We start from the raw sequence: 24,536 nt of genomic DNA, 5'->3' as shown, positions 1-24,536 counted from the left end.
AAATGTTGCTGTGTAATGGAGACTTATTTTCCCTTTGGGGTTTCTACATGAGCACTCTAATAATAGGTTAAACTGTACATGAATATCCATATTCAAGAGGAGTTTGGTTTTATAGATGTAAGGTTGATGCATCCTACATGTTTGTAGTCTAATCAGCTCTTTATTCGTCTAGATTGAGGTGGTTCTCCATTAGGATAAGTAAACCTGGCCAGTTTCTTAATTGTTACCAGGTCTAAATTGCAGTCATTTCTCTTTACTGAAGACAGTGGGAAAGCAGTGGCCACACCTGCACAGTAAGGCTCAGCTGCTAAGTTGTATCACCCTGGGTTTTTGTTTTTGTATCTATAAAATAAGTGATGTTCTCTAGATCTCCAGTACTCCTCAGGTACCTTGGAGATTTGATAGCATCCTAAGAACAAGGCTGTGTTTTCTGATCCATTCTCCAGTGTGGCAGAAGGACCATGAAGACAAGCAGAACTACAAATGACAGAACTTGGACTGAGCCTTGGGCCCTACAGCTTGTTAGTGGGGCACAGTCACCTGTTGTGAAAGCAGCCACCTTTGCGCTCAAGAATAAAGTGGACTTAGGAAGTGCCTTCTATCAGATCTATCTGGAAAAGCAGGGGGTAGCCTGAAATGAGGAGTTGTAACTGTCTTGGGTGGTGGTTAATTACACCACACCCTAAAATTGCCACAAATGCTAGTTTAACTCTCTCAGCTGCTTCATTGGAAACCACACAGTTTGTTCAGTTAGGCCTTGCTCTTTACTGCCTCCCCAGAGAAACACCTGACTCCTATCCAAAGCAAATGCCATTGTTACCTTTACTGAAACTCAGGAAATGGCACAGGAATGGGCTGGCCAGAAGGAACTGAATGGTTGATGGGTTATTGCTGACAGTACAGGCAAACTTGGCATGACAGAATTTGGAACGATTTAGGATTGTTCTGGAATCCTTAAAACTGGACATAATGAAGTTCATTAAAAGTAGACACGAGGAAGCTAGAAAAGTCTCTTACCGTCACCAGTGTTGTGATTCTGCAGGGTTTTTTGTTTTGTTTTGTTTTGTTTTTCTGCTGTTGGGTCAGATACTTGAATGAGATGGGATTGGAGAATAGCATTGGATTAAAATAAATATTTTGTTTTAACAAGCCTTTACCTAAAGGCAGACCTTCTGCTTGAGAATTTAGCCCTTTTTCTTGGGCTGTACAAGAGGCTTGGTCCTCTGTGGATCAGGTGGGCTTTCCTTGGCATAGAGAGGGCTTTGTGTAATAGATTTGTACTCTTACCAGACATTGATTTCTGTCTCATGCTGTTGTAGTGAGTGTGCCTCCTTGCCTTGTGTGAATTTTTTAAAAGTATTTTATTTATCACAGTTATGTGTATATGAATGATGTTTGGGCATGTGTGTGGAAGTCAGAGGACAGCTTGCAGAGATTGGTTCTTTTATTCTATGGGTACTAAAGATCAAACTCAGGTATCAGGCTCAGTATCAGGAGCCTTTACTTGCTGAACCATCTCCCTAGCCTGCTGCGAATTTTTGATGCCCTTCTGGCCTTTATTGGACACAGTCTCATACATGTGATTTTTTTTCGAGACAGGGTTTCTCTGTGTAGCCCTGGCTATTCTGGAACTCACTCTGTAGACCAGGCTGGCCTCGAACTCAGAAATCCACCTGCCTCTGCCTCCCAAGTGCTGGGATTAAAGGCATGCGCCACCACTGCTCGGCTCTGCTGAGTACTTTTATAAAACAATTAGACTCTTCAGTATCCAGGCTTTGTTTGCATTTATAAGAGGTAATATTGTGCAAACAGAATTGTAGATACAAATGTTCTTTAAAATATCTTTTTTTTAAAAAAGATTTATTTATTTTATTTATATCACTGTAGCTGTCTTCAGACACAACAGAAGAGGGCATCAGATCCTATTATAGATTGTTGTGAGCCACCATGTGGTTGCTGGGAATTGAACTCAGGACCTCTGGAAGAGCAGTTAGTGCTCTTAACCACTAAGCCATTTTTCCAGCCCCTAAAATATCTTTTAATGCCTATCAAGGTCCTCTGTTATAGGACACTACTCTGAGAGGAACTTCTTGCTGGATTGACATGCGCCATAAGTGTTTTATTTAACTTAGTTTGTTAATTTATTTGTTAAGATTTATTTTTTATTATACGTAAGTACACTGCAGCTGTCTTCAGACACCAGAAGAGGGCGTCAGATCTCATTACGGGTGGTTGTTGGGATTTGAACTCAGGACCTTTGGAAGAGCAGTCAGTGCTCTTAACCACTGAGATATCTCCCCAACCCAATTTATTTGTTTACTTATTTATTTAAAGCACTACAGGACTGGAGTCTGTGGTGGTCCACTAGAAAAGTTTCTGATATTCTTGAAAATCAGTGAGTTTGGGCTGGCAGTGGTGACAAACACCTTTAATCCCAGCACTCCAGAGGCAGAGGCAGGTGGATCTCTGAGTTTGAGGTCAGCCTGGTCCACAGAGTGAGTTTCAGGACAGCCAGGGCTACACAGAGAAACCCATCTAAAGAGGAAAAAAATTAGTGTGTCCAGGTTGTAATTCTCTCTTTTTTTAATGGAAAGGACTTATTTTTATATGTGTGTGTAAATACGCAAATGTATGTATGTGTACCACATGTATGCCTGGTACCTGAAGAGACCAGAAGAGGAGGTAGGATTCTCTGGAACTGGAGGTTGGAGGTGTTTGTAAGCTACCATGTGGGTACTGGGAACTTAATCTGAATCCTCTATGAGAGGGAGAGACGGGGAAGGGGGACGGGGAGGGGGAGGAGGAGAGAGAGAGAGAGAGGGAGAGAGAGAGAAAGAGAGAGAGTGAGTGTGTGTGTGTGTTAGGGAGTTTTATAAATGGAACAGCAATTGTAGTCCTCTTTATGCTGCACTCATAAGTGGCACAGTACAGTTTGCACCAAGCATAGATTACTTCAAAGGCTGGGAATTTCCAAATTTCCTGATCCCCTGGAACAGGAGTTACAGACAGTTGTGAGCTGCTGTGTGGTGCTAGAAATTAAACTTGGGTTCTCTGGAAGAGCAGGCAGTACTCTTAACTGCTGAACCATCTCTCTAGCCCCTAAAAACAATAAAAAAAAAAAGACCATTTGTGCTATTATAACAAGACTTAATCTAAGAAAGAAGAATAATACAGCCTATTTGATATTGACCTCTAGAGCTCTGTCATCCACCGCACGTTGACCATCTGTGCAGCGTAAACATGCAAGGTCTTGTCTTGCCTGCCCTTTGGAAAATACCCTTCCTACTTCTGAGCATTACTGTTAGAGCTAATAATTACAAACTCTCATTCTTTAGTACATTTTCATTCACTTAAAATTAATCATTCTTCATTTAGAGACATGCAGATTTAATCGCCATCAAGAGTTTATATGTCCAAACTGGGTAGTAAAACAAAACACTGTGGAAACTTGATATGTCTCACTGGCCTACTTATTTCATGTCTTACCTGTAACCCTGTACTGTGCATACATTAGTGAACCAAAATGGGCTCTGTTTTTTTCAGGTTTGTTTGGAGGCTAGAGTCTCATGTTCCTTGGTTGGCCTCAAACTTCCACAGTGACCAAAGATAACTTTGGCCCCTACTTCCCAGGTGATTGGAATAATAGCCATTCATCTGGTTTATGTGGTACTTTCGATCCAACACAGGGCTTCATGTGTGCTAGACAAGCACTCTACCAACTAGGCTATATCTTCACCCCAACAAAAAGAAACTTATAAGAAAATTATTTTATTTTATGTGATGGGTGTTTTGCCTCTATGTATATTTGTGTGCCTGGTGCTCTGAAAAGTCAGAAGAGGGAGTCAGAACTGATGTAACAGATGTTCTTAGCCACCATGTGGGTGCTGTGAATTGGACCTATGTTTTCTGGAAGAGCAGCCAGAGTGCTCTTAACCACTGAGCATCTCTCTAGACTCCCGGATGAACTTTTTAAAGTCCTTTGCTTGCTCTTCACCAGTGGAACAAGCTGACTATTAGAGTATAAAGCCCTGAGGAGTCCTTGTACTGCAGAAGGCAGCTTGATTGTTTATGGCTGGCCGTAGGTTCCGAGAGAGAGAGGGGGTGGGATATGAATGTGTGTTGGGGAGCTTTATAAATGGAACAGCAATTACAGTCCTCTTTATGCTGCAGTCTTATAAGTGGGACAGTATATTTGCATCAAGCATAGATTACTTCAAAGGCTGGGAAATTCCAAAGTGATTTGTGGTCACCTTTTATGAGAGGGACTGTTTAGACAGAGCCTGATGTCTTTGGGAAGTAGTAGATGTTCAGTTTTATGGTAGACTAAAATACTTGTCCCTGTTATTCTAACCCACTACAAGTTTCCTTGTTGGTCACTTTCTAGAGCCATCTTCAAGCTAGGAGTATATATGTATTAGTTTTAAACATCAGTTTCCAGAGAACATAAAGAAGATGTAAGTTTGACCTTTTTCTATTTTCAGGCCCTCTGGAAACTAGCATGCATAGCTGAAGAGTCTGTTCCTGTTTTTCATCTGTTGTAGAAAAAAAAATACTAAAGTCTGAAATGGCTAGGCAGAGGTAATGAGCAAGTTCATTATCATGAAGCAGCGTTTTTCAGTGTTCAGGTACAAATAGTTCTTGACTGTGATCAGTATCATAAAAGGCATCTAGGAGCATATTTAATTCATGTTAGTTATAGCAGCTATATTTAGAGACATGTATTTTCATGTTTAAGAAAATTGCTGAAGGTTTGGGGGAGTAGCTCAGTTGATAGTTTTTCCCTAGGACACATGAAGCCCTAAGTATGATTCTAGCACCACATAAACCAGAGATGGAAGGAACAGGATTATTATTGGCTATATATAGAGTCCAAAGCCAGCCTGAGCTATGTAAAACTCTATCTGAAAGGGAGGGATAAATTATGCTTGAGGTTTTGAAACACCAGGAAATTTGTAATACATACTTATAAGAGTTTGACAGGCTACATAGAGAGACTCTATCTCAGGGATGGGGGGATAGAGGGAGGGAGGGAAGGAGAGCAAGAGAGAGAGACAGAGACAGAGAGAGAGAGAATATGAATATGAATGAACTAGAATTAAGTAATTATAGTGGCTTCCCAGGGGCACCCAAATTGAATCAGTTAAGAACAAAACTTGCCAAGCTTGGCAGGGCTGTGATGTTCCTGTGGACGTGTACCTGGGCAAGAGCTCAGTTACTAATCCTTCTTCTCTCCAAACCTTGTGTTTTTTTGAGATTTTTTGGAAGAGTGTGCTAGTTGTATGACGAAGGGTTTATTTCGGTTCACCAGTCAACCACAGACGATTGCTTTTCCTGTGTTTCCAAGATATTCAAACTAGGTGGGTGGCTTTTGTCTCCACACTAGTAGTGAAGGAGTACTGATGTTCAAGTCACCATGTGGTTGCTGGGAATTGAACTCAGAACCTCTGGAAGAGATGCTCGTAACTACTGAACCACCTCTTGAGCCCTGTGGAGTGTTTTAAATTCTGCTACTGTGATGAGATATCTGGGGCATTCTCTGTGCTGCAATGTGCTTTAGTAATAAATAGTGCCAGCTCTCTTGTTCTCAGATGCTCATGATCTGACTGGGAGACTTTTGCCTCTCTAAGCCTTGCTGCTTTTGGTGACTACTAATAATCAAAGTTGGTAGAGCTGCCTGATTTCAATCCTGAAATTGAAAGTGTGCCCCCTGAGCTCGGCACTTACATTAGTGTTGCTGAGGGTTGCTTCTTTCCCACCTGCAGACTTGTGTTTTTCTTTCTGGTCTATGAAAGACCTGTTGCAAATTACATGATCATATTATTAAAAATTCAGAAAATAATAGTGCTATAATATTGTAATATTTTCCTCTGTAGGTGTTTTTGGTTTGTTTGTTTTGTTTTTCCTTGTTTTTTGTTTTTTTCAATACATGGATTCTGTTTTACCTCTGGCTGTCCTGAAACTCAGGCTGGCTTCTGAGACCAGCCTTCCTCTACCCCGTCCCCCTACCCCCCTACCCCACTACCCCCAGGTGCTAGGATTAAAGGCATTGGCTACCACTGCCCAGCTGTGTGTGTGTGTGTGTGTGTGTGTGTGTGTCTAAATTAAGTTTTGCTTTTGTTTTCTTGTTTTTGTTTTTTCCTAGTACCGTATGTGGAAGTCAGAGGACAGCTCACAGGAACAGCTCTCTCCTTCCACTCTGTGTATACTGGGAATTGAACTCAGGTCATGAGGCTTGGTGGCAAAAACCCTTACCCCTGAGCCATCTCCTCAGCACTCTGTTTTTATTTATTTTTGTTTATGTGTATGAGGATTTTGCCTGAATGTATGTATATATACTGTATGGATACTTGGTTGCCTACAAAGGCCAGAAGAGAACACTAAATCTGTTGGGAATGGAGTTACTGAAGGTTGTAAGCTGCTGCCGTGTGGGTTCTGGGACCAGAACCTCGGTCCTCTGAGAACAGCATGTGCTCTTACCAGCCAGGCATCTCTTTAAAGACCCACCACTCGCTTTTTTAAAAATAAAAGTAGGCGGGGGAAGGTATGCACTGTTAGGTACAACTAACAGAAACCTAGTTGCAGCAAATTTACACACAGCAGATTTTGTTTTAAGGGCAGAAGTGTCTTTGAGCTTAAGGGAAGCCCTTCCTGCTTTATAGAGGACAAGCATTCTCCATCTTTGAACAGAGTTTCTCCTTAGGCTTCCTTTTGTCTCTTTCTCTCATCCAGTTTTTTCCATATGGTTAAAAGCTGCAAACCTCTGCCTGGTTTATCATTTTCTATTTCAGCCAGCTGGACTGGGTTCCTGCGTGGGTTCCAAGACTGGTTTTACAAAGTGGTTATTCCTGTGATAGCTGTTTGCTCTGTGCCATGCAGTTTTCTCATGACAGGAGAAGGCAGGTCCACTTGTAGCTTGTTACCCTCTGGACCTTGGGAGCTAAAATGATTTCAACCATTCCCAAACAGTGACCTTTGGATCGTCAGATAGGACAGGTACCACCCTTGAGGCTTCTGTGGTTTCTCTCTTAGTCTTATTTCCGGGTTCCTCAGGTAGAATTAAAAGCTGGCTCTTTGTCCTCAAACTTGAGGCCCTGTACAGATAACAGATACACTGGGCAGCAGTAAAGTTGGCTCTTTCTCCCCGTCCAGAAAGAAGGCTGGGCCATATCAAATCAAGGGCTGCACCTCCTGCCCTCCAGGCCAGCACTTCTGGCAGCCGCTCCCAACATCACCCCCTAATATGGGGAATGGAGTACCGGGCTTGGAGTGCTTGTCCTGCCACCTCAGGCTGCCCTAAAGAGAACCCTCAGGGCCTATCCTTTAAGGTTTTTAAAGAGAGTGACCATTCTAGTGCCAGTCTCTCTTTCACAAGTAACTGCCCAATCCTTCTGTTTTTAACATGAACATGAAAAGACAGTTAAATTCATTCTAAAAAGAGTGCTTACACCAAAATTCAGATGCAAGCATTGTTGACCTGCTTAATTCAAGACTCTCCCACCCCAAACACACACACACAACTAGATAAATTGTAGGATAGCCTAGTGAAAAAGAAAAAGAAAAGCCAATTACAGAAGTGTGGCACAGTTGACTGGGGCCCATCCTAAAAGAGCAGCTTTTTCTAGGAAACTATCAACTGTCATCTATGTGATTGCTTGTGACAGTTCCTATGGAAACACTGTGGTGAGTAAAGATCCTAGCAAAGCCAGAGGACACGCAGACTCCACAGTGCCCACCAAGGTTTGGTTTCTGTATTTTTTTCACTGGCGAATGTATATGATCACTTTGCTGTATCATAGATTTCTCTTAAGGTCTGTGTTAATGACACATGCAACATTTGTTGTTGAGATATGTTTCAGTTTGTTCAGCTTTTTAAATATTAGAAAATTGAGTTCTAAAAAATACATATAGGGTCACTGTACCCTGAGATGTTTCTGTATCAGGAACTTTTTCTTTAGAAATTGAAACATGTATCTAAAATCTGAGGGACTTCTGCTTTCTTATAGGGTCATCTGAGGGATGAAAGGAGCAACTCTGTGTGTGTGTGTGTGTGTGTGTGTGTGTGTGTGTGTGTGTGTGTTGTGTTGGAACGAGGAAAAAGGGATGTGAGTAAGTGGATATGAGCAACGTGCAGTGATACACAAGTATGAAAATGTCACTTTACTTAAGTAAATTCTTTTTAAAAATACTTATTTCTGTATATCTGCACTGGTGTTTTGCCTGCCCGTATGTCTGTATGAGGTGTAAGATCTTGGAGTTACAGACAGTTGTGAGCTGCCATATGGGTGCTGGGAATTGAACCCCAGTCTTCTTAAAGAGCAGTCAGTGCTCCTAACCAGTGAAGCATCTCTCTAGCCTCTAAATAAACTCTTTTTAAAGAAAGCTTATACTAATGTTTCTCTCTGTTACTAGCAATGGATGATATAGATAATTTTCACAGTCTTTAGTTGTGACATTATGTGTATGGGTTTGTGCATGTGAACGCAGGTGCCTGTGGAGTGCAGAGATTATAGATTCTCCTGGAGCTGGAGTTACAGATAACTGTGAGCTGCCCAGTGTGGGTATTGAGCCCTGAACTCAGATTCTTTGCAAGAGCAGTAGGCAGTCTTAACTGCTGAGTTCCTCTTTAGATTTTTTTTAAAATCTCATTTTTTACTACTAGGATTTGAACTGGGAACTTTACACAACTGCTGTACCACTGAGCTATGTTCCTAAAATATTCTGTTTTAGCATTTTTATCTTGGGAACTGGAGAAATGGCTCAGTGGTTAAGAGTATTGTCTGCTTTTGTAGAAGACTCAAGGTGGGATCCCAGCACTCAAATTCACATCCATCTGTAACTCCAGTTCCAGGATTTGATGTCTTCTCCTGGCCTCTGCGATACCAGGCCCCCATGTAGTACACTTACATACATGTAGGCAAAACACTCCTACACATAATTTTTTTAAACTATAAATAAAATAATTTTTAAAATCTTATTATTTTATTCCAGTCAGGATCCTGGCTATGTAGCCTACGCGGATCAAAATCCTCTTGTATTCTCCTCTAAAGTTCTGGGCCCATAGGCACAAACTACCACACCTGGCCTTCTACTTTCATAATTTGTTGAATAATTTTTCATAATTTATTGAAAAAAGATAGACTTTAAATTGTATTTTTTTTTCAGTTTTTAAAAAAGATTTATTTATTATTATATGTAAGTACACTATAGCTGTCTTCATACACCAGAAGAGGGCATCATATCTCATTATGGGTGGTCTTGAGCCACCATGCAGTTGCTGGGATTTGAACTCAGCACCTTCAGAAGAGCAGTCGGTGCTCTTAACCGCTGAGCCATCTCTCCAGCCCCGTATTTTGATTGTGGAGAAAAGTTTGGAGTTCGTCTCTATCAATTTCCTCAATAACAATAGCTTCAACTTAAATTTACATTGGAATCTTGACATTTTTTGAAGTGTATTGTTCTTCAATCTTTTTTTTGTTAAATGTATTTACATAGATGTATGTATGTGTATGCCACATAGTATGGGAGTCCATGGTTTCAAGAAGAGAGGACATTAGAGCCTCTGGCACTGGATTAGAAGCTGTTATGAATGCCTAACATAGCTGCTGGAGTTGAGCTAGGGTCCTCTGGAAGAAGAGAATGCTCTCAACTGCTGAGCTATCTCTCTGGCCCAAGAATCTTGATATTTTAGCATATGCACTACTTTATATAATAAAGGCTGATTTCCTATTTTACTTTAAATGTGTTCTTCTAGTTTGCTTTAAAAAAAACTCTCCTGGCATATGAGTAGTTGTTATTCTTTTTTATTATGGATTCTTTTTTTTTTAAAGATTTATTTATTTATTATATGTAAGTACCTGTAGCTGCCCTCAGACACTCCAGAAGAGGGAGTCAGATCTCGTTATGGATGGTTGTGAGCCACCATGTGGTTGCTGGGATTTGAACTCAGGACCTTCGGAAGAGCAGTCGGGTGCTCTTACCCACTGAGCCATCTCACCAGCCCTGCTATGGATTCTTATAACATAGTAAGGTTTTATAGAGTAAAAGAGACCCAAGAGAAGGAAGCCAGAGAGCTGACCATCCTGACCCCTCCATCTCAGGGGCAGCTGCCCATGGCTGTTTTAGATTTTTTTGTCATGTTAGCATATAGACCTGTCGGTCTGTAGGAAAGACCAACACTTAGAATAAAGTTGACTCCGCTCTTGTCAGAAGATGTGCTCTTGGATGAGAACTTAGGCCCTCCAACCTCGGTTTCTTCCTCTGGAAGGTGGATGGTAATGTGAAGGACGACTTTTGAGGGCAGCAGTTTGACTATCCATGCCCAGGGTGAAGGAGTGGATTGACATGAAGGCGTTCTATCTCGTTGCAGAGTTTTGGAAGAACCAGCACAGTTACACTGCCTGAGACCTTGTTGTTTGTCTCGACCCTGGATGGAAGCTTGCATGCTGTTAGCAAGAGGACGGGCTCCATCAAGTGGACTTTAAAAGAAGGTAATTCGGATCGTTCTTGAGTGACACAGAACTCAAGTAAACATATTCCAGTGGAAAATGGTTCTATGTTGTTTAATAAAATAATAATGGAGAATGAGGTAAAAAGAGGAAACGGACTTGCACTCCAAAGAGGGTGAGTTTAAAGCTTGAACTGTTATGACTCCACCAAATGCAACAGAAACTATCTTATCTCTTATACTTCATTGCTTCTGTCTTGAGTTTGAATAGCTCTAGGTTTTTCTATTAATAGCTCTGGCTGCTTGGGCTTTCTGAAGACCTGCTGCATAAGATTTGTTAAGTTCTAATGATTAGAGTCTTGTAATCATAATTGCAAGAAGATCTCTTCTCAGCCATTTACATTACTCACTTGCTTTTTACAGGGCCTGTAAGGTTTGACATCCAACATAATCATGTTAACTGAGTTATTGAAATGAGGCTTGCTTCTCACTTAACTCTTACGTGTCCATCCTTCCCTTACGTGCTATCCTTCCCTTCTGGCGGTGGGGAGCTCTGCAGCTTGCAACTGATTGTACTTAATTTCCAAAGTGATCATCCCATACAAAGCTATGTATATATCAAATTCAGGGATTTTAGTATCTTCTCTGTTATCCTGTCCATTAGTAATTTTTTTTAAGATTTATTTATTTTTATGTATGTGAGTACACTGTAGCTGTACAGATAGTTGTGAGCCTTCATGTGGTTGTTGGGAATTGAATTTTTAGGACTTCTGCTCGCTCCAGTCAACCATGCTCGCTCTGGCCCAAAGATTTATTTATTATTATATATAGGTACACTGTAGCTGTCTTCAGACGCTCCAGAAAAGGGTGTCAGATCTCATCGTATCTCATTACGGGTGGTTGTGAGCTACCATGTGGTTGCTGGGACTTGAACTCAGGACCTTCTGAAGAGCAGTCAGTGTTCTTACCTGCTGAACCATCTCACCACCACCCCCCCCCTTAAAAATTCTTACTTGGTCTTAATTTAGACTTGACTGGTGTGTTCTCTTTTATCACGTCTTCATGGTTTATTATTTTCGAGCACAGCATTAATTTCCCTTTGTTAAGCAGTCTTCCAGATGGAAAAATATTGTCATATGTCAGAAGGTCACACGTCATTACTGCAGTAAACCTGCTTCCTATCCATAGTAAAGGCCAGCTCAAGTTCTTTGGGCATCCTGCCCCACCTGTTTGGAACCTGCATGGAGCAGCAAGACCTTTAAGGCACCCAAAAAGCCAGCACTATGAGGAGTGGCTAAATCAGCATTCTCAGTGCCTGCTTTGTGTTGTAGGCTCTGGGGACGCGTGTGTGCGGTCTCTCCTTCATGGTCGGTGTTTGACCTTTAAGTGTTTTATAATGAAAGAAGAATTTTTTAAATTTCAAAACTAAGAACCAACAAGTCACAAAGGACAGGGAGAAATATTTTGGAGGCCTATTCTTCCATTTACTGTCTCAAGGCAAGACACCTTTGCCACTCAGGCTGCTCTGTTCTTCCCCTGCTCTCTGCACACAGGTCTTTATTTTACAAGTAGTCTTGGTTGTGTCCAGCACAACTGGGGCTTGCCTTGTCTGTTACTTACTCAAATACACCAATCAGTCTGTCCTTCCTTGTGGCTTAGAGATGAAATTGTTTTTCATTCAATTTAATGTGTATTAATAGAACCTTAGCCTGGGAAAGATACTGTATGGGGACATTTAAAAAAAAAAAAAAAGACCTTGTCATTAAGGCACCTATAGTTTGATAGGGATCAAAGGCAGAGCTTCAGTGTAGAACAAGGTTCTGTAACAACTTAAGGAAGGCTCTGGCAATGTGCTGTGAGCCTGTACCCAGTGAGTGATGATTTCAGAGGTGGTCCGTGGCTGGGGTGGAGGGGAGGGGAGGGGGTTATTGGGGTAGAGGCCTGAGACAGGGTTGTGGGTCAGGGAAAGGGCTGGTGCGTGGGATACACAGCAGGTAGAGAGTGGAGAGAGCCGCAGGGTATGTTGGGCCTGATTGATGAAACAGGAAACTGGGAGCTATTAGCATGTTTGAACAGGTGAGTGATGTATCAAGTGTTCCCCTTTTAGATTAATCCAGCAGTAAGTATCTGTGTGGGAAGAGAACAGAGTCGGAGAGCCTATAGGTAGGGCCTAGCACTAAGTAAGGCGTTCAGACAGCAATTTATTTTTATTATTATTTTGTTGTTTTTTTTTTTTTGTTTTTGTTGTTGCTGCTGTTGTTATTGTTGTTGTTTTTTGAGAACAGGGTTTCTCTGTGACCTTGGCTGTGCTGGAACTCAGTCTGTAGACCAGGCTGACCTCAGAGTCAGACCTCCACCTGCCTCTGCTTCCTGAGTGCTGAGATTAGAGGAGTCAGCCACCACCCTGCCCAGCAGACAGAAGGATTGATTAAGACATTGAAGAATGGGGTAGTGATGCTTACCTAACCATCTAATCACTTAAAGTCATAGGAACTGGGCAGGGGTTGTTTCGGTTTTGTGTTTCTGTTTGAGACAGGGCTTCCTGGAGCCTAGGCTGGCCTTAAGTTCCATGTGTAGCTAAGGATGACCTAGAACTCTTGATTTTCTCTCTCCACTTTCCAAGTGACAGGATTATAGATCTATATCACCAAACTCAGCAGAACTACACTTTAAAATTAAGTCCTGGATAGCAGTAACTTCAATTTACATTTCTTTGTTTGTTTTGAGACAGGGTTTCTCTGTATAGCCCTGGCTGTCCTGGAACTCACTTTGTAGACCAGGCTGGCCTTGAACTCAGAGATCTGCCTGCCTCTGCCTCCCGAGTGCTGGGATTAAAGGTGTGCGCCACCACGCCCAGCTCAATTTATAATTCTGTATAATGATAGTAACACATTGATATTGTGAGTTGGAAATATAATTTTACTCTTAGGATTATAACTAAATATTTCAAAGTTGGCATATCTAAAACTATTAATATATAACTATATTATGAAGTTATAGACTTCATCTAATAGTTCATAAGAACTATTATAGACCTTGGAGATACATCAAGGGAAAAAAAGAGGAGGAAAAAAACCTCCCTTGCCTGAGCTCAGAGTTTTGGTTCTAGTAGGGACACAGACAGGAGAGAAATCTGTGCTGTGCTGGAAAGAGCTATGGAGAAACCGGATCAGGAAAAAGGGTCAGCACTGGGCAGGGGCAGGGTTGAGGGACCACACTTTTTAACAGGCCTACAGAGAACATGTCATTTGAGCAAGACCTCAAGGAAACAAGAACCCTTTGCAGTGAGATGTATGATGGCGTGTTATTGTTTGAATTTGAGATTATCTCCCACAGGGTTATGTCCACAGCTGGTGGCACTCTTTTGGGAGGTTGTAGAAACTTAAAAGAGTAAGGCCTGACTGCTGGAAGTAGGCCCCTGGGGATGAGCCCTGAGGGTTCTAGCTGGAACTTCCTTTCTCATTGGTCAGCATGAGAAGTGCAGCAGCCCCCCATTTGCACTCACATGGACTAAGCTTCTGTCATGCCTTAGCTTGGAGCTGGAGAGATGACTCGGTAGTCACAATGGTCTGTAATTCTAGTTCCAAGGTATCCAGCAATTCTTTTCTGGATTCCACAGCACCAGGTGTGCCCATGGCACATAAAGAAAAACAAAACAAAACCAACCCTGTGAGCCAAATAAATCCCTTCCCCCTTAAGTTACTCCTATTTGGTATTTTGTCATAGCAATGAGAAAAGTAACTCAAAATACCAGGTAAGGGTAGGTGTTTCCTCACCTGAAGAGCATTGGAATGGATGTGTGTGGCAGGAGCAGAGCAGCAGGTGGAGGTACACTGAACTTGGAGAGAAATGGGGACCAAACAGAATATAAGGGACCCTATTCTGCCTTTATGTGATTTATTAGAAAGGTATTCTTTTGCTTTCCTGAAACAAAATTTATAGATAGTGACTTACATAGTTTTGCAATTGATAATCTAAAACTGAATAATAGGAAAATAATTTTTAAAAATTGAGATATGGTCTTTCTGTGTAGTTTTACAGGCTGGGCTGTATAGCTCAGATTGGCCTCAAAATTGTGAAAATTCTTTTCACTCCTCATTACTGACGTTTCAGACACATGTTACATCTCAGCACTTGGGAGGCAGAGGCAGGCAGATCTCTGAGTTCAAGGCCAGCCTGGTCTACATAGTGAGTTCCAGGACAGCCAGGGCTATTTAGAGAGCTCCTGTCTCAAACAACAACAATCCAAACAAAACCAAACAAATGAAACTACCTGGCATCTCTGGCCCCAGTCCCTGTGGCCATCAGGAAATGTACTCACAGATTTCTGAGCACTCCATAGTGAACTGTCTGCACCCCCCCTAAAGAGTGCTTGTGTAGGCCTGGTTGCCATGGAAGGACATTGAAAGAAATGGAAGAATCCAACTGTAGGAGTAGCATGCCTACGTATTACAGACAGAATGTGTTTCCACAGGTTGGGTCTTAAGCTCCAGTGTACTGGTAAGTGACTGTGGGACTTTATGAGTAGCATAAGGGTGAGACTCTACACTTGCATTAGTGTCCTTGTAAGAACAGGACAGACTTGTCTGTGTTCTTTCTTTCATGTGAGGGCACAATGACAAGATGTCTGTAGCCATGAAGAGATTCCTGGATAAGATTCCAAGCCTGCTGGCATCCTGATCTCAGGATTCAGCATCCAGAACTATGAAAAATAATTGTCAGTTCTTTGAGTCCCTTAGTCTGTGATGTTTTGATGTTCAAGCAGACTAGTGTACCTGGTATCTATAAATGAGTTATCTTTTTTTTTTTTTTTTAAGATTTATTTATTTATTATATGTAAGTACACTGTAGCTGTCTTCAGACACACCAGAAGAGGGCGTCAGATCTCGTTACGGATGGTTGTGAGCCACCATGTGGTTGCTGGGATTTGAACTCTGGACCTTTGGAAGAGCAGTCGGGTGCTCTTACCCACTGAGCCATCTCACCAGCCCCATGAGTTATCTTTTTAAAAAATGATTTATTTATTTATTTTCGTTATATGAGTGCACTGTAGCTGTCTTCAGACATACCAGTAGAGGGCATCAGACCCCATTAGAGATAGTTGTGAGCCACCATGTGGTTGCTGGGAATTGAACTCAGGACCTCTGGAAGAGTAGTCAGTGCTCTTAACTGCTGAGCCATCTCTCCAGCCCTGATCATCTCTTCTCAATGATCCCTCTTCCTCATGGTTCAGCACCCCCACCCTTTGTGGACTTCTCACCCTATTCTCTATTCTGCCCAGCCATTGTGTAATTAGCATTTCTTGACAAGGCAGAACATAAATGGTAAGAATTGTTTACACAAACTTGAGGTAGGAGATTCTTGTTATAAGCATTACAGTGCCTTGTCTGGAGAGGGCAGAGAACTCAGCATTTGATTAATACAAGGGTAAACTTTTCACAGTGCACAAAAACATTATGCCCAAAGCATCCTCCAATTTGAGGATGGGCAGGTGCTATGTAGAATGAGGCTGGGCTGATGGGACTAGGAAGAAGTTGGGATCCTAGGCAGTAGTGTATTGTGCATGTTCACACCAGGGAGGACCTTGGCTTGGGCTTGAGACAGTGGAATGGGTGGAAGAAACCTGTGAATTCAAGCATAAGTTTTTTACCATCAAACTGATGTTCTTCGGAGTACATATCTGGGACTCATTTCATTGTTTCCTGTTTACTTTTTTTAGGAGCTAAAAACCTACAAATATTTCCCCCCATATCCACAGTTTTTTGGCAGGTACAGTTGCTCTCAATTAAACACATGTTGCTATTCCTAAAAATTTAAAGACAGACTTATACAACCACATGAATTTCCTATTCTGGATGGGCGCTTCTTTCTGAACCTTTTTCTATGCTGAGAGTCGTGCAACAATGCTCTCTGCTATCCTCTTACTGCTCAGCTGGCCATCAGGTCCTGTTGTGCAGATTCAGGAAGTACCTTCCAAATCTGACTGTCACTCCTCTCAGTCTCCAGGTCACAGCCAGGCTTGTGGCATCTACCTCCTAGATTCATGTGGCAGTCTGCTGACCACTGTCCGGATTCCCCACGTTCTCTTGCTTGTAATAGCCTCCCATTTGCCTGTCATACTGCCATTAGATTCACACACACACACCCTTCAAGGGACATTGTGCTGCCTCCAGTGCTTGCCACCGATATCCATGCGGAGAGTGTGCCACCTGTGCACAAAGAGAGAAAAGAGAGTGTGAGCACCCTCAATGGGGTCGTTTCAATTTTGGACCCTGTACCACAGCTAGTCTGAGAGGACTGGCTCATGTGGTCATGTCTGAGCTCATAGGACACCTGTAAGACCCATCAGTCTGATCACTCACATCTCAAGCCTCACTCCTTTGACTGGCACAGAACTCCTTACTAGGTCTCAGCACTTTGGTCTTATGGGCTAGAGAGATGGCATGAAAGTGAAATAGACATACATGCAGGCGAAGCCACTGAGACACTAAGTAAGTAAGTAAATAAATAAAGTCTAGACCTTGACTTAAAATAGTGTTGGGCAAAGACTCCATGGCCAGGTCACCTTCTTAGTCTACAGGCAAAGTGAAGGCCCTTCCTCATGTGGGCTCTGAAACTCTTCATTGCAGTGAATGAAGGTCTTCCAGCTTGTGCTGGGGTTTTGTCTTCTGCCAGATTTCTCTTTCTTGATGGGGCCTCTTGACCACTGAAGGGCTCAGTTAATATCTGAGGCATTTAATGCCAATTTGGTTCCCAGGACCCTTCTGACCAAGTGTCTTTTGTGAGTCCTTGGAAGTGTGTGGGACTTGCTTTGCCTCCTTGCATGCGTCAGTCCCTGACACTTGTACCACTGTGGTGACAGGTAGTTCTGGCTTCTTGAATTTCACACAGCTTTTTCTGCCTTTTGTAGTACCTGTTAGGTTGAGTGTGTGTTCTGAGGAACAGTCAGATCTGCAGAAAGAGTGACAGAGCATTAGATGGGGAAATTATGAAATGTGGCGATGGCATTTTCTTAGTAGTTCTATTTCTTAAGGAATTCCCAGGTTTTGGACGATGCGTGTCTTCTTCCTTTCTACCTCACTGCTCAAGTACAAGAAAGGTGTTTTTTCTCAATGTCTGTGAGGATTAAAATTAGTCTGACATGAGGGGATTATGACAAAGCTTTTTGTTTGTTTATTTTTTGAGACAGGGTTTTTCTGTGTAGTTCCCAGAACTCACTCTGTAGACCAGACTGGCCTCGAACTCATAGAGACCCACCTGCTTCTGCCTCCCAAGTGCTGGGATTAAAGATGTGTGCCACAAACACCCAGTCTGGCAAAGCTTTTTATTTCCGAAGCAAAATCTTTCACATTAAAAAGTAAAATTAATTAATTAATTAATTAAATAGTAAAATCCAGGCCCAGGGAGATGATGAGTAGATAAGGCACTGACTATGCAAGTGTGAGGACTAGTGCTCAGATTACCAGCACACACAGGGCAAGCTGGGTAGCTAGATTAGCTAAACTTGCAAGTACCAGGTTTATCAAGAGATCTAGACTCAGTAAATAAGGTGAAGATGCACTGAGAAAGACATCCAGTCTCACTCTCTGGCCTCCACACACCACACACACATGTGCACGCACACAATCATACCACGCACACTTTAAAAAACTAAAATACAAGGCCCACGAAAAAGCTGAGCTTAGCATTAAGCACCCATAACTTCAGCACTGGGGGAGGGAAGAGGACAGAAACAGATGGATTCCAGAGGCTTGTTGACCAGTTAGCCTGTCCTGCCTAACTAATAAGATCCAAGTTCAGAAGGCTTGGAGAAATTACTGCCGAAGACATCTTGAAGTTAACATCTGACCCCTACACATGTACACACATGGGTGAGAGCACGCATGTGGACACATGTGCACACATAGGTGCAGAGAGAGAGAGAGAGAGACAGAGACAGACAGACAAGGACAGAGAGCTGGGCCTGATGACACATATCTATGATTCTAACTGCTCAAGAGGCTGAGGCAGCAAAATCAAAAGCTCAAGGCCTACAGGGTCTATAAACTGAGATCAAGACCAGCCTGGACAATTAGTGAGATACTATTTCAAAATACAAATAAAAAGGGAACTGGAGACAAAATCCTGGACCTTGTGCTTGTTAGGCAAGTATCCTCCCACTGTACTAAATCCCTAACCCCATGTGAAATGTTTTTAAACATTTTCCAACATAAATGTACTCTGTAGGATACCATGCACTTACCCGTTAGCTTCAATAAGTACCATCCTGTGTACAGCCAGCCTTGTTCGTTTTGTACCTGACTCACTTCCCTTCCTGATGGGACACACTTCAAAATGTAGTGCTTCACACTGGACATTTTTCTTGCTAGCAAATCCCTACTAGTAGTAGCAGAAATCTGGCCTCTAGTGTATTCTTAGCCATCTGTTTTGGTATAACATAATTATGATTTTGGAAGCATATGAATAAAATGCTTCTTTTTGGCTGTAACTGTAACCTGTTCACTCTTGCCCTTGGGTATCAGTGGCTTGATGTCACCTCCCTCTCACCCCTATTGTATCTGTTAAGGTGTGGCATCCCAGAAGGCACCTGGGTGTGCAGTCTTTTCAGTCCTGTCATGATTGATGGTAACACCTGGCCTGAATTACTGTTGCTGAGGTGAGATGAGGAAGAATATAGAGTTTAGGGGCTGGAGAGATGGCTCAGCGGTTAAGAGCACTGACTGCTCTTCCAAATGTCCTGTGGCTCACAACCATCTATAATGAGACCTGACGCCCTCACCTGCAACATCTGAAGACAGCTAAAGTGTACTTAGATATAATAATAAATAAATCTTTAAAAAAAAAAGAAAATAGTTTAGCTACTTGGGCCATTTTCCTGATTGCTTGGGTATTTCTGCATGATTGTACATGCACTAGGTTTCCATGAAGACAAAAGCTGTGGTAAGATTTAGAACATGAAGACCTTTTGATTAAACATTTATTTTAAAGTTCTTTCCCCATGAAAGCTAGATTTTGAGGGGCATTTAAGACTTTCTACTTTACAATATAAACCTGACAACTTTAAGGAGCATAAGGCTTAGATTATTTCTGGGGAGAAATAGTTCCTTAACTAGGTTGCTTGGATGCATGAAATTTAGTTTTTTTTTTGTTTTTTTTTGTTTTTTTTTTTTTTTTACATTTTATTTTATTTTTTGTTTTTCGAGACAGAGTTTCTCTGTATAGCCCTGGCTGTCCTGGAACTCACTTTGTAGACCAGGCTGGCCTCGAACTCAGAAATTCGCCTGCCTCTGCCTCCCGAGTGCTGGGATTAAAGGCGTGCGCCACCACGCCCGGCTGAAATTTAGTTTTGAGTTGAAGGAACATAAATAACTATTTCATCCAATATTTTATATCAGAACAGTGTTAGGACATTTAAGTTAATTTCTGAGGAAATAGCACTTGTTTATTGCATTCAGGCCATACCCTTCTTGTTTTATTGCTGTCTTCTCTGCTAGAACTAAAATCTCATGTCAGCTTTTTCTCTTTTTGTCAGGACTCTAGCCGGTGTCTGTCTCTCTCGTTCATCTCACACTAGCTTAGGCCTGTTTTCATTGAGCAGTTGCAGCCGCCCCTATGTTGTGATTCCTTCTCCTCCTCCCTCCTCATTAGTACTCTGATGCCCACCTACTGCTCATCCCACTCTCATAGGGCTGCATCACACTTCTCTTCACCTTAGAAGCTTCTAGTTTGGTCTTGGTGCTTATATTCCCCTTCTGAGGCTTTCTATACTTTCTTGTCTGTGGTGGCTCTGCTGGCAGTCCAGCTTTTATTCTGTCTCATCAGGAGCACACCGCACTGACCAGGCTTGTGGCAGGTGCGTGGTTTTCAGCTCATCTTTTCCATCACCCCCATGCTCTGATCCTGCCTGCTTCCTCTATGAAGGTGTGTGTGTGTGTGTGTGTGTGTGTGTGTGTGTGTGTGTGTGTGTGTATGTGTATGTGTATGGGGGGGTGTTGTAAAGCATTTGGGACTTCATCTCTGGTGTCTATAGTCCCTAAATGCCTTTTGAAAGGCCTGGTTCAGAACATTTCAGATCACTTGGAGACACTTAGAAGGGTGTCTGATCAAATGCCATAGCGTGTAGGTTGTCTAGTTAGAGAAGAGCTGGTTCCAGTGGGTCTCTGTGGAGCCTGATAGAAAGAAGTTAGAACATGGGGGTATAGAAGGGCAGGACAACCTGCGCTTTGCCCTGCATGTGTGCCTGCAGACCCTGGAGAAGTTCCAGAAATATTGCTGTTCTTCTGGAGTAGAGAAGAGAATGATCTTTCAAGGCTCTTTGAGCAGCAGTTAAGTGAGCAGTGTGTTCTCACAGGGTCTATAATCAAAGGTTCTTACTTCTTGATACGTAGAAGTCTGTCTAGAGCCACCTCTAGAGAAAGCTGTTCATCGTCAACTATAGTTTGAAACAGTTGATTTCGTTTTTGACTGACTTCTTTAAAGCCTCTTTTCTCTTTAGCCAAGTTGTGTTGTCCCCACCCCACCCCCAACTCCCAATCTTCTCCTATAGCATCGCAGCCTGACCAGCTTCTGCTAGGGAAGTCTGAGGTGGGGGTAGGGTGTCTCTGGCATGCAGTTGCCCTGGGGAACTGGAGGATCAGACCTCCAAAGGTGTCACACAGGTGAATGTGGGGGTAAGAATGTCTTTGCTTCCAGCTTGTAGGAAAGGGTTTCCTGAAATGGTTTCTTTTTTAGTCTTTTTTGTTTGTTTTTATTTTTTATCTTTTCATTTTAGAAAAAAAATATATATATATATCTTAAATGAAAAGATATGCACATGCAGAATTAAAGGGAACAACATCAAGAGCTTCATGTAATCAAGAGAGCCTTATGTAGCCAGTGCCCAGCTGCAGTGATGGCCTGTCAACACATGACAATCTGCCCCTCTCCTCCTTTTATTTTAAAACAAATGCCACATCATCTTATCCATAAATTTAAGTAATTTTTTAAAAAGATTTATTTATTTTATTTATATGAGTACACTGTTGCTCTCTTCAGATACACCAGAAGAGGGCATTGGATTCCATTACAGATGGTTGTGAGCCACCATGTGGATGTTGGGAATTGAACTCAGGACCTCTGGAAGAGCAGTCAGTACTCTTAACCACTGAGCCATCTCTCCAGCCCAATTTAAGTAATTTTTTAAAACATGGATGAATAATCAGCACTTTGCCTAGGCAGCTACTTTTAACTTGTATTCCATAGGTGTTCACATGGGTTTATCCTTTTTGTTGGGAAAGTTTGGCTGCATTCTACCTGCAGTATTCTAAATTACTGATTGCCTTTCATTCTGCAGACTACATTGTTCCTCATGTGTCTTAGTCAGGGTTTCTATTTCTGGACAAAACATCATGACCAAGAAGCAAGTTGGGGAGGAAAGGGTTTATTCAGCTTACACTTCCACATTGCTGTTCATCACCAAGGAAATCAGGACTGGAACTCAAGCAGGGCAGGAAGCAGGAGCTGATGCAGAGGCCATGGAGGGATGTTCTTTACTGGCTTGCTCAGCTTGCTTTCTTATAGAACCCAAGACTACCAGCCCAGAGATGGTCCCACCCACAAGGGGCCCTTCCCCCTTGATCACTAATTGAGAAAATGCCCCACAGCTAGATCTCATGGAGGCACTTCCCCAACTGAAGCTCCTTTCTCTGTGATAACTCCAGCCTGTGTCAAGTTGACACACAAAACCAGCCAGTATACTGTGTATTAAGAGGGCAAAGGCTTGGGCAGCAGCCACTCAGAGGCACACTCTCTGGTTAGTCCCTAAATATATGTGAGCTTTCTCTATTTGCAGTGTGTATTTCCCAGCCAACAAAATAGGTAGACCCTGGGCCACAGTATTTGAAATTCAGTACAATCCTTAAGTAGCTGATACCAAGGAAGCTACATGAAGCAGAGTACTTACTCCTTGAGAAACATAGTAGGTCCATGATGCAATTGACCAAGTACACACAATAGGTAGTGGGTTTTTTATTTCCTGGAGAATGGGCTATTTGAATGGAGACTGAGGTGAGCTGACTTAGATGGAGGTGAGCGCAGGAGCAACATCAAGGCCAAGAGGAGTTTATGGAAGAGTGACTCACACAAGAAGGCACAGAGAAGTGGGCCTGCAATTGACAGATGTCAAACATCATGCTTGAAGGACATGATAGGTTTTAATCTCAGGTAATGCTACATTCATTTCGATGGTATTGTATCTTTGTGAAAGAGGAGTTTTTGACAGTTACTATGACAAAATTCAAGTACCATGTGAACATCTATGTTAAATGGTAATGAGGGTGGCCACAACCAGTTTATTCTAAGGTTTGAAAATTGTATAGTACTTGACAGGTACATACATTCTGTAGTTAGTAATTATGATTAAGAATGAAAAAATTTCACTTATGTGTATTTTTTGCCCCATGACTTCTCAGTTATTGGATCCTAAATACTAAGTTTCTCAAACCTATCTAATCAAGAAATGGGACTGTTTGAAATTCCTTTGGGGAAATTGCTGAGACATGGAGGTACTGTGACCATCAAGGATGGGGAAGCCACAGTAGAAGGCATTCAGTACTGGAAAGGAGACGTTGGAGGATTTTGGGCAAGAGGAGATTTGTGCATTACTTTTGTCAAGCCCAGCCCTCTTAGATAGCAGTGAATGTGGGTCTGAGAGCCAGAGAGACTCTGAGATGGGGAGCTGGAGTGTAGTCCAGTGAGAGATGATGCCTGTCTGTCTGTCGTGTCCCCGGTCCCCCCCCCTGCCCCCCCCCGTCCCCCCCCCCCGTCCCCTTTAATTCTCTCTTTTTTTTTTGAGACAGGGTTTCTCCATATAGCCCTGATTGTCCTGGAACTTACTCTATGGACCTGGCTGTCCTCAAATTCAGAGACCAGCCTGCTTCTGCTTCCTGAGTGCTAGGATTAAATGTGTGCACCACCACTGCCTGGCAGCTTTCTCATTTTTAAAGTGATAAGATGAAAAGGAAGAGGTACATTCAAAAAAATATTTAGTAAATCAAAATTTATAAAACTTGAGATCTAATTGAATGGAACTAGTAAGAGAAAGTAATACTGAGGACAGGAATGTTTCAGGTTATGTAACTGGGTAGTCTGAGACACCAGTCTCTGTGCCTGGGTAGTACTGAGACAGCAGTCCCTGTGGGTTAGAGTGAGGAGCAGGTGTGAGGGCCTGAGTAGCTGCAAATGAAAACATTGTCAGTGCGTGGTGGAGACCTGGCGGGAAGGATTTCAGAGTATCTCTGAGGCTTGCTCAGGAAAGATTACTGTGGCAGTGTGATTCTGACAGGGGAGAAAGGTCGGAGAAAGCATAGGTGAGAAGGCAGACAGGGAACTTGGAACAGTTCTTTCCCATAGGGCCAGCACATTGCATATGTAGCTAGAGAATTGATGCCTCTCAAGACAGTAATTTTCTAGGGGATGAGCCTAGAAATCAGCATTTCAAAACCTTATGGGTTACTGTTGGATGCTATAGGTAGCTGTGCAATACTTTGGAGAGCTGTTTGGCAATTTCTTGTCAAATATAGATAGTACAATCAGTCAATCCACTCTTAAGTTGTTTCTCAGGGGAAAGAAAAAAATAGTTCAAGAGACCCATACTCAAATGTTAGTAGTTTGTTTGTTTGTTTTTGTTTTTGTTTGTTTTTTTCCAGACAGGGTTTCTCTGTGTAGCCCCCGCTGTCATGGAACTCACTCTGTAGACCAGGCTGGCCTTGAACTCAAAAATCCACCTGCCGGGCTGGTGAGATGGCTCAGTGGGTAAGAGCACCAGACTGCTCTTCCAAAGGTCCAGAGTTCAAATCCCAGCAACCACATGGTGGCTCACAACCATCCTTAATGAGATCTGACTCCCTCTTCTGGTGTGTCTGAAGATAGCTACAGTGTACTTACATATAATAATAAATAAATCTTTAAAAAAAAAAAAAAGAAAAGAAATCCGCCTGCCTATGCCTCCCAAGTGCTGGGATTAAAGGCGTGCGCCACCACTGCCCAGCTAGTAGTTTTATTTTACAATAATCCAATGTCACTCAACAAATTAACAGGTAAGCAAATAGTGACT

General features: G+C 42.3%; 1 protein-coding gene across 1 annotated transcript in view; it reads left to right on the top strand.

Moving 5' to 3' along the window:
• The window catches only part of Ern1 (endoplasmic reticulum (ER) to nucleus signalling 1), a 90,177-nt gene that overhangs the window by 18,402 nt on the left and 47,239 nt on the right, over positions 1-24,536 (top strand). Inside the window, exon 2 of the mRNA NM_023913.2 lies at positions 10,367-10,487. Within this exon, the coding sequence (NP_076402.1) occupies positions 10,367-10,487 (121 nt within the window). The remainder of the gene's footprint in view (positions 1-10,366; positions 10,488-24,536) is intronic.

The sequence above is a fragment of the Mus musculus genome, chromosome 11 (assembly GCF_000001635.26).
Source record: "Mus musculus strain C57BL/6J chromosome 11, GRCm38.p6 C57BL/6J".
NCBI classification, from domain to species: domain Eukaryota; kingdom Metazoa; phylum Chordata; class Mammalia; order Rodentia; family Muridae; genus Mus; species Mus musculus.
The sequence above is the reverse complement of the archived record's forward strand: the minus strand, read 5'-3'. Positions and strand labels throughout refer to the sequence as shown.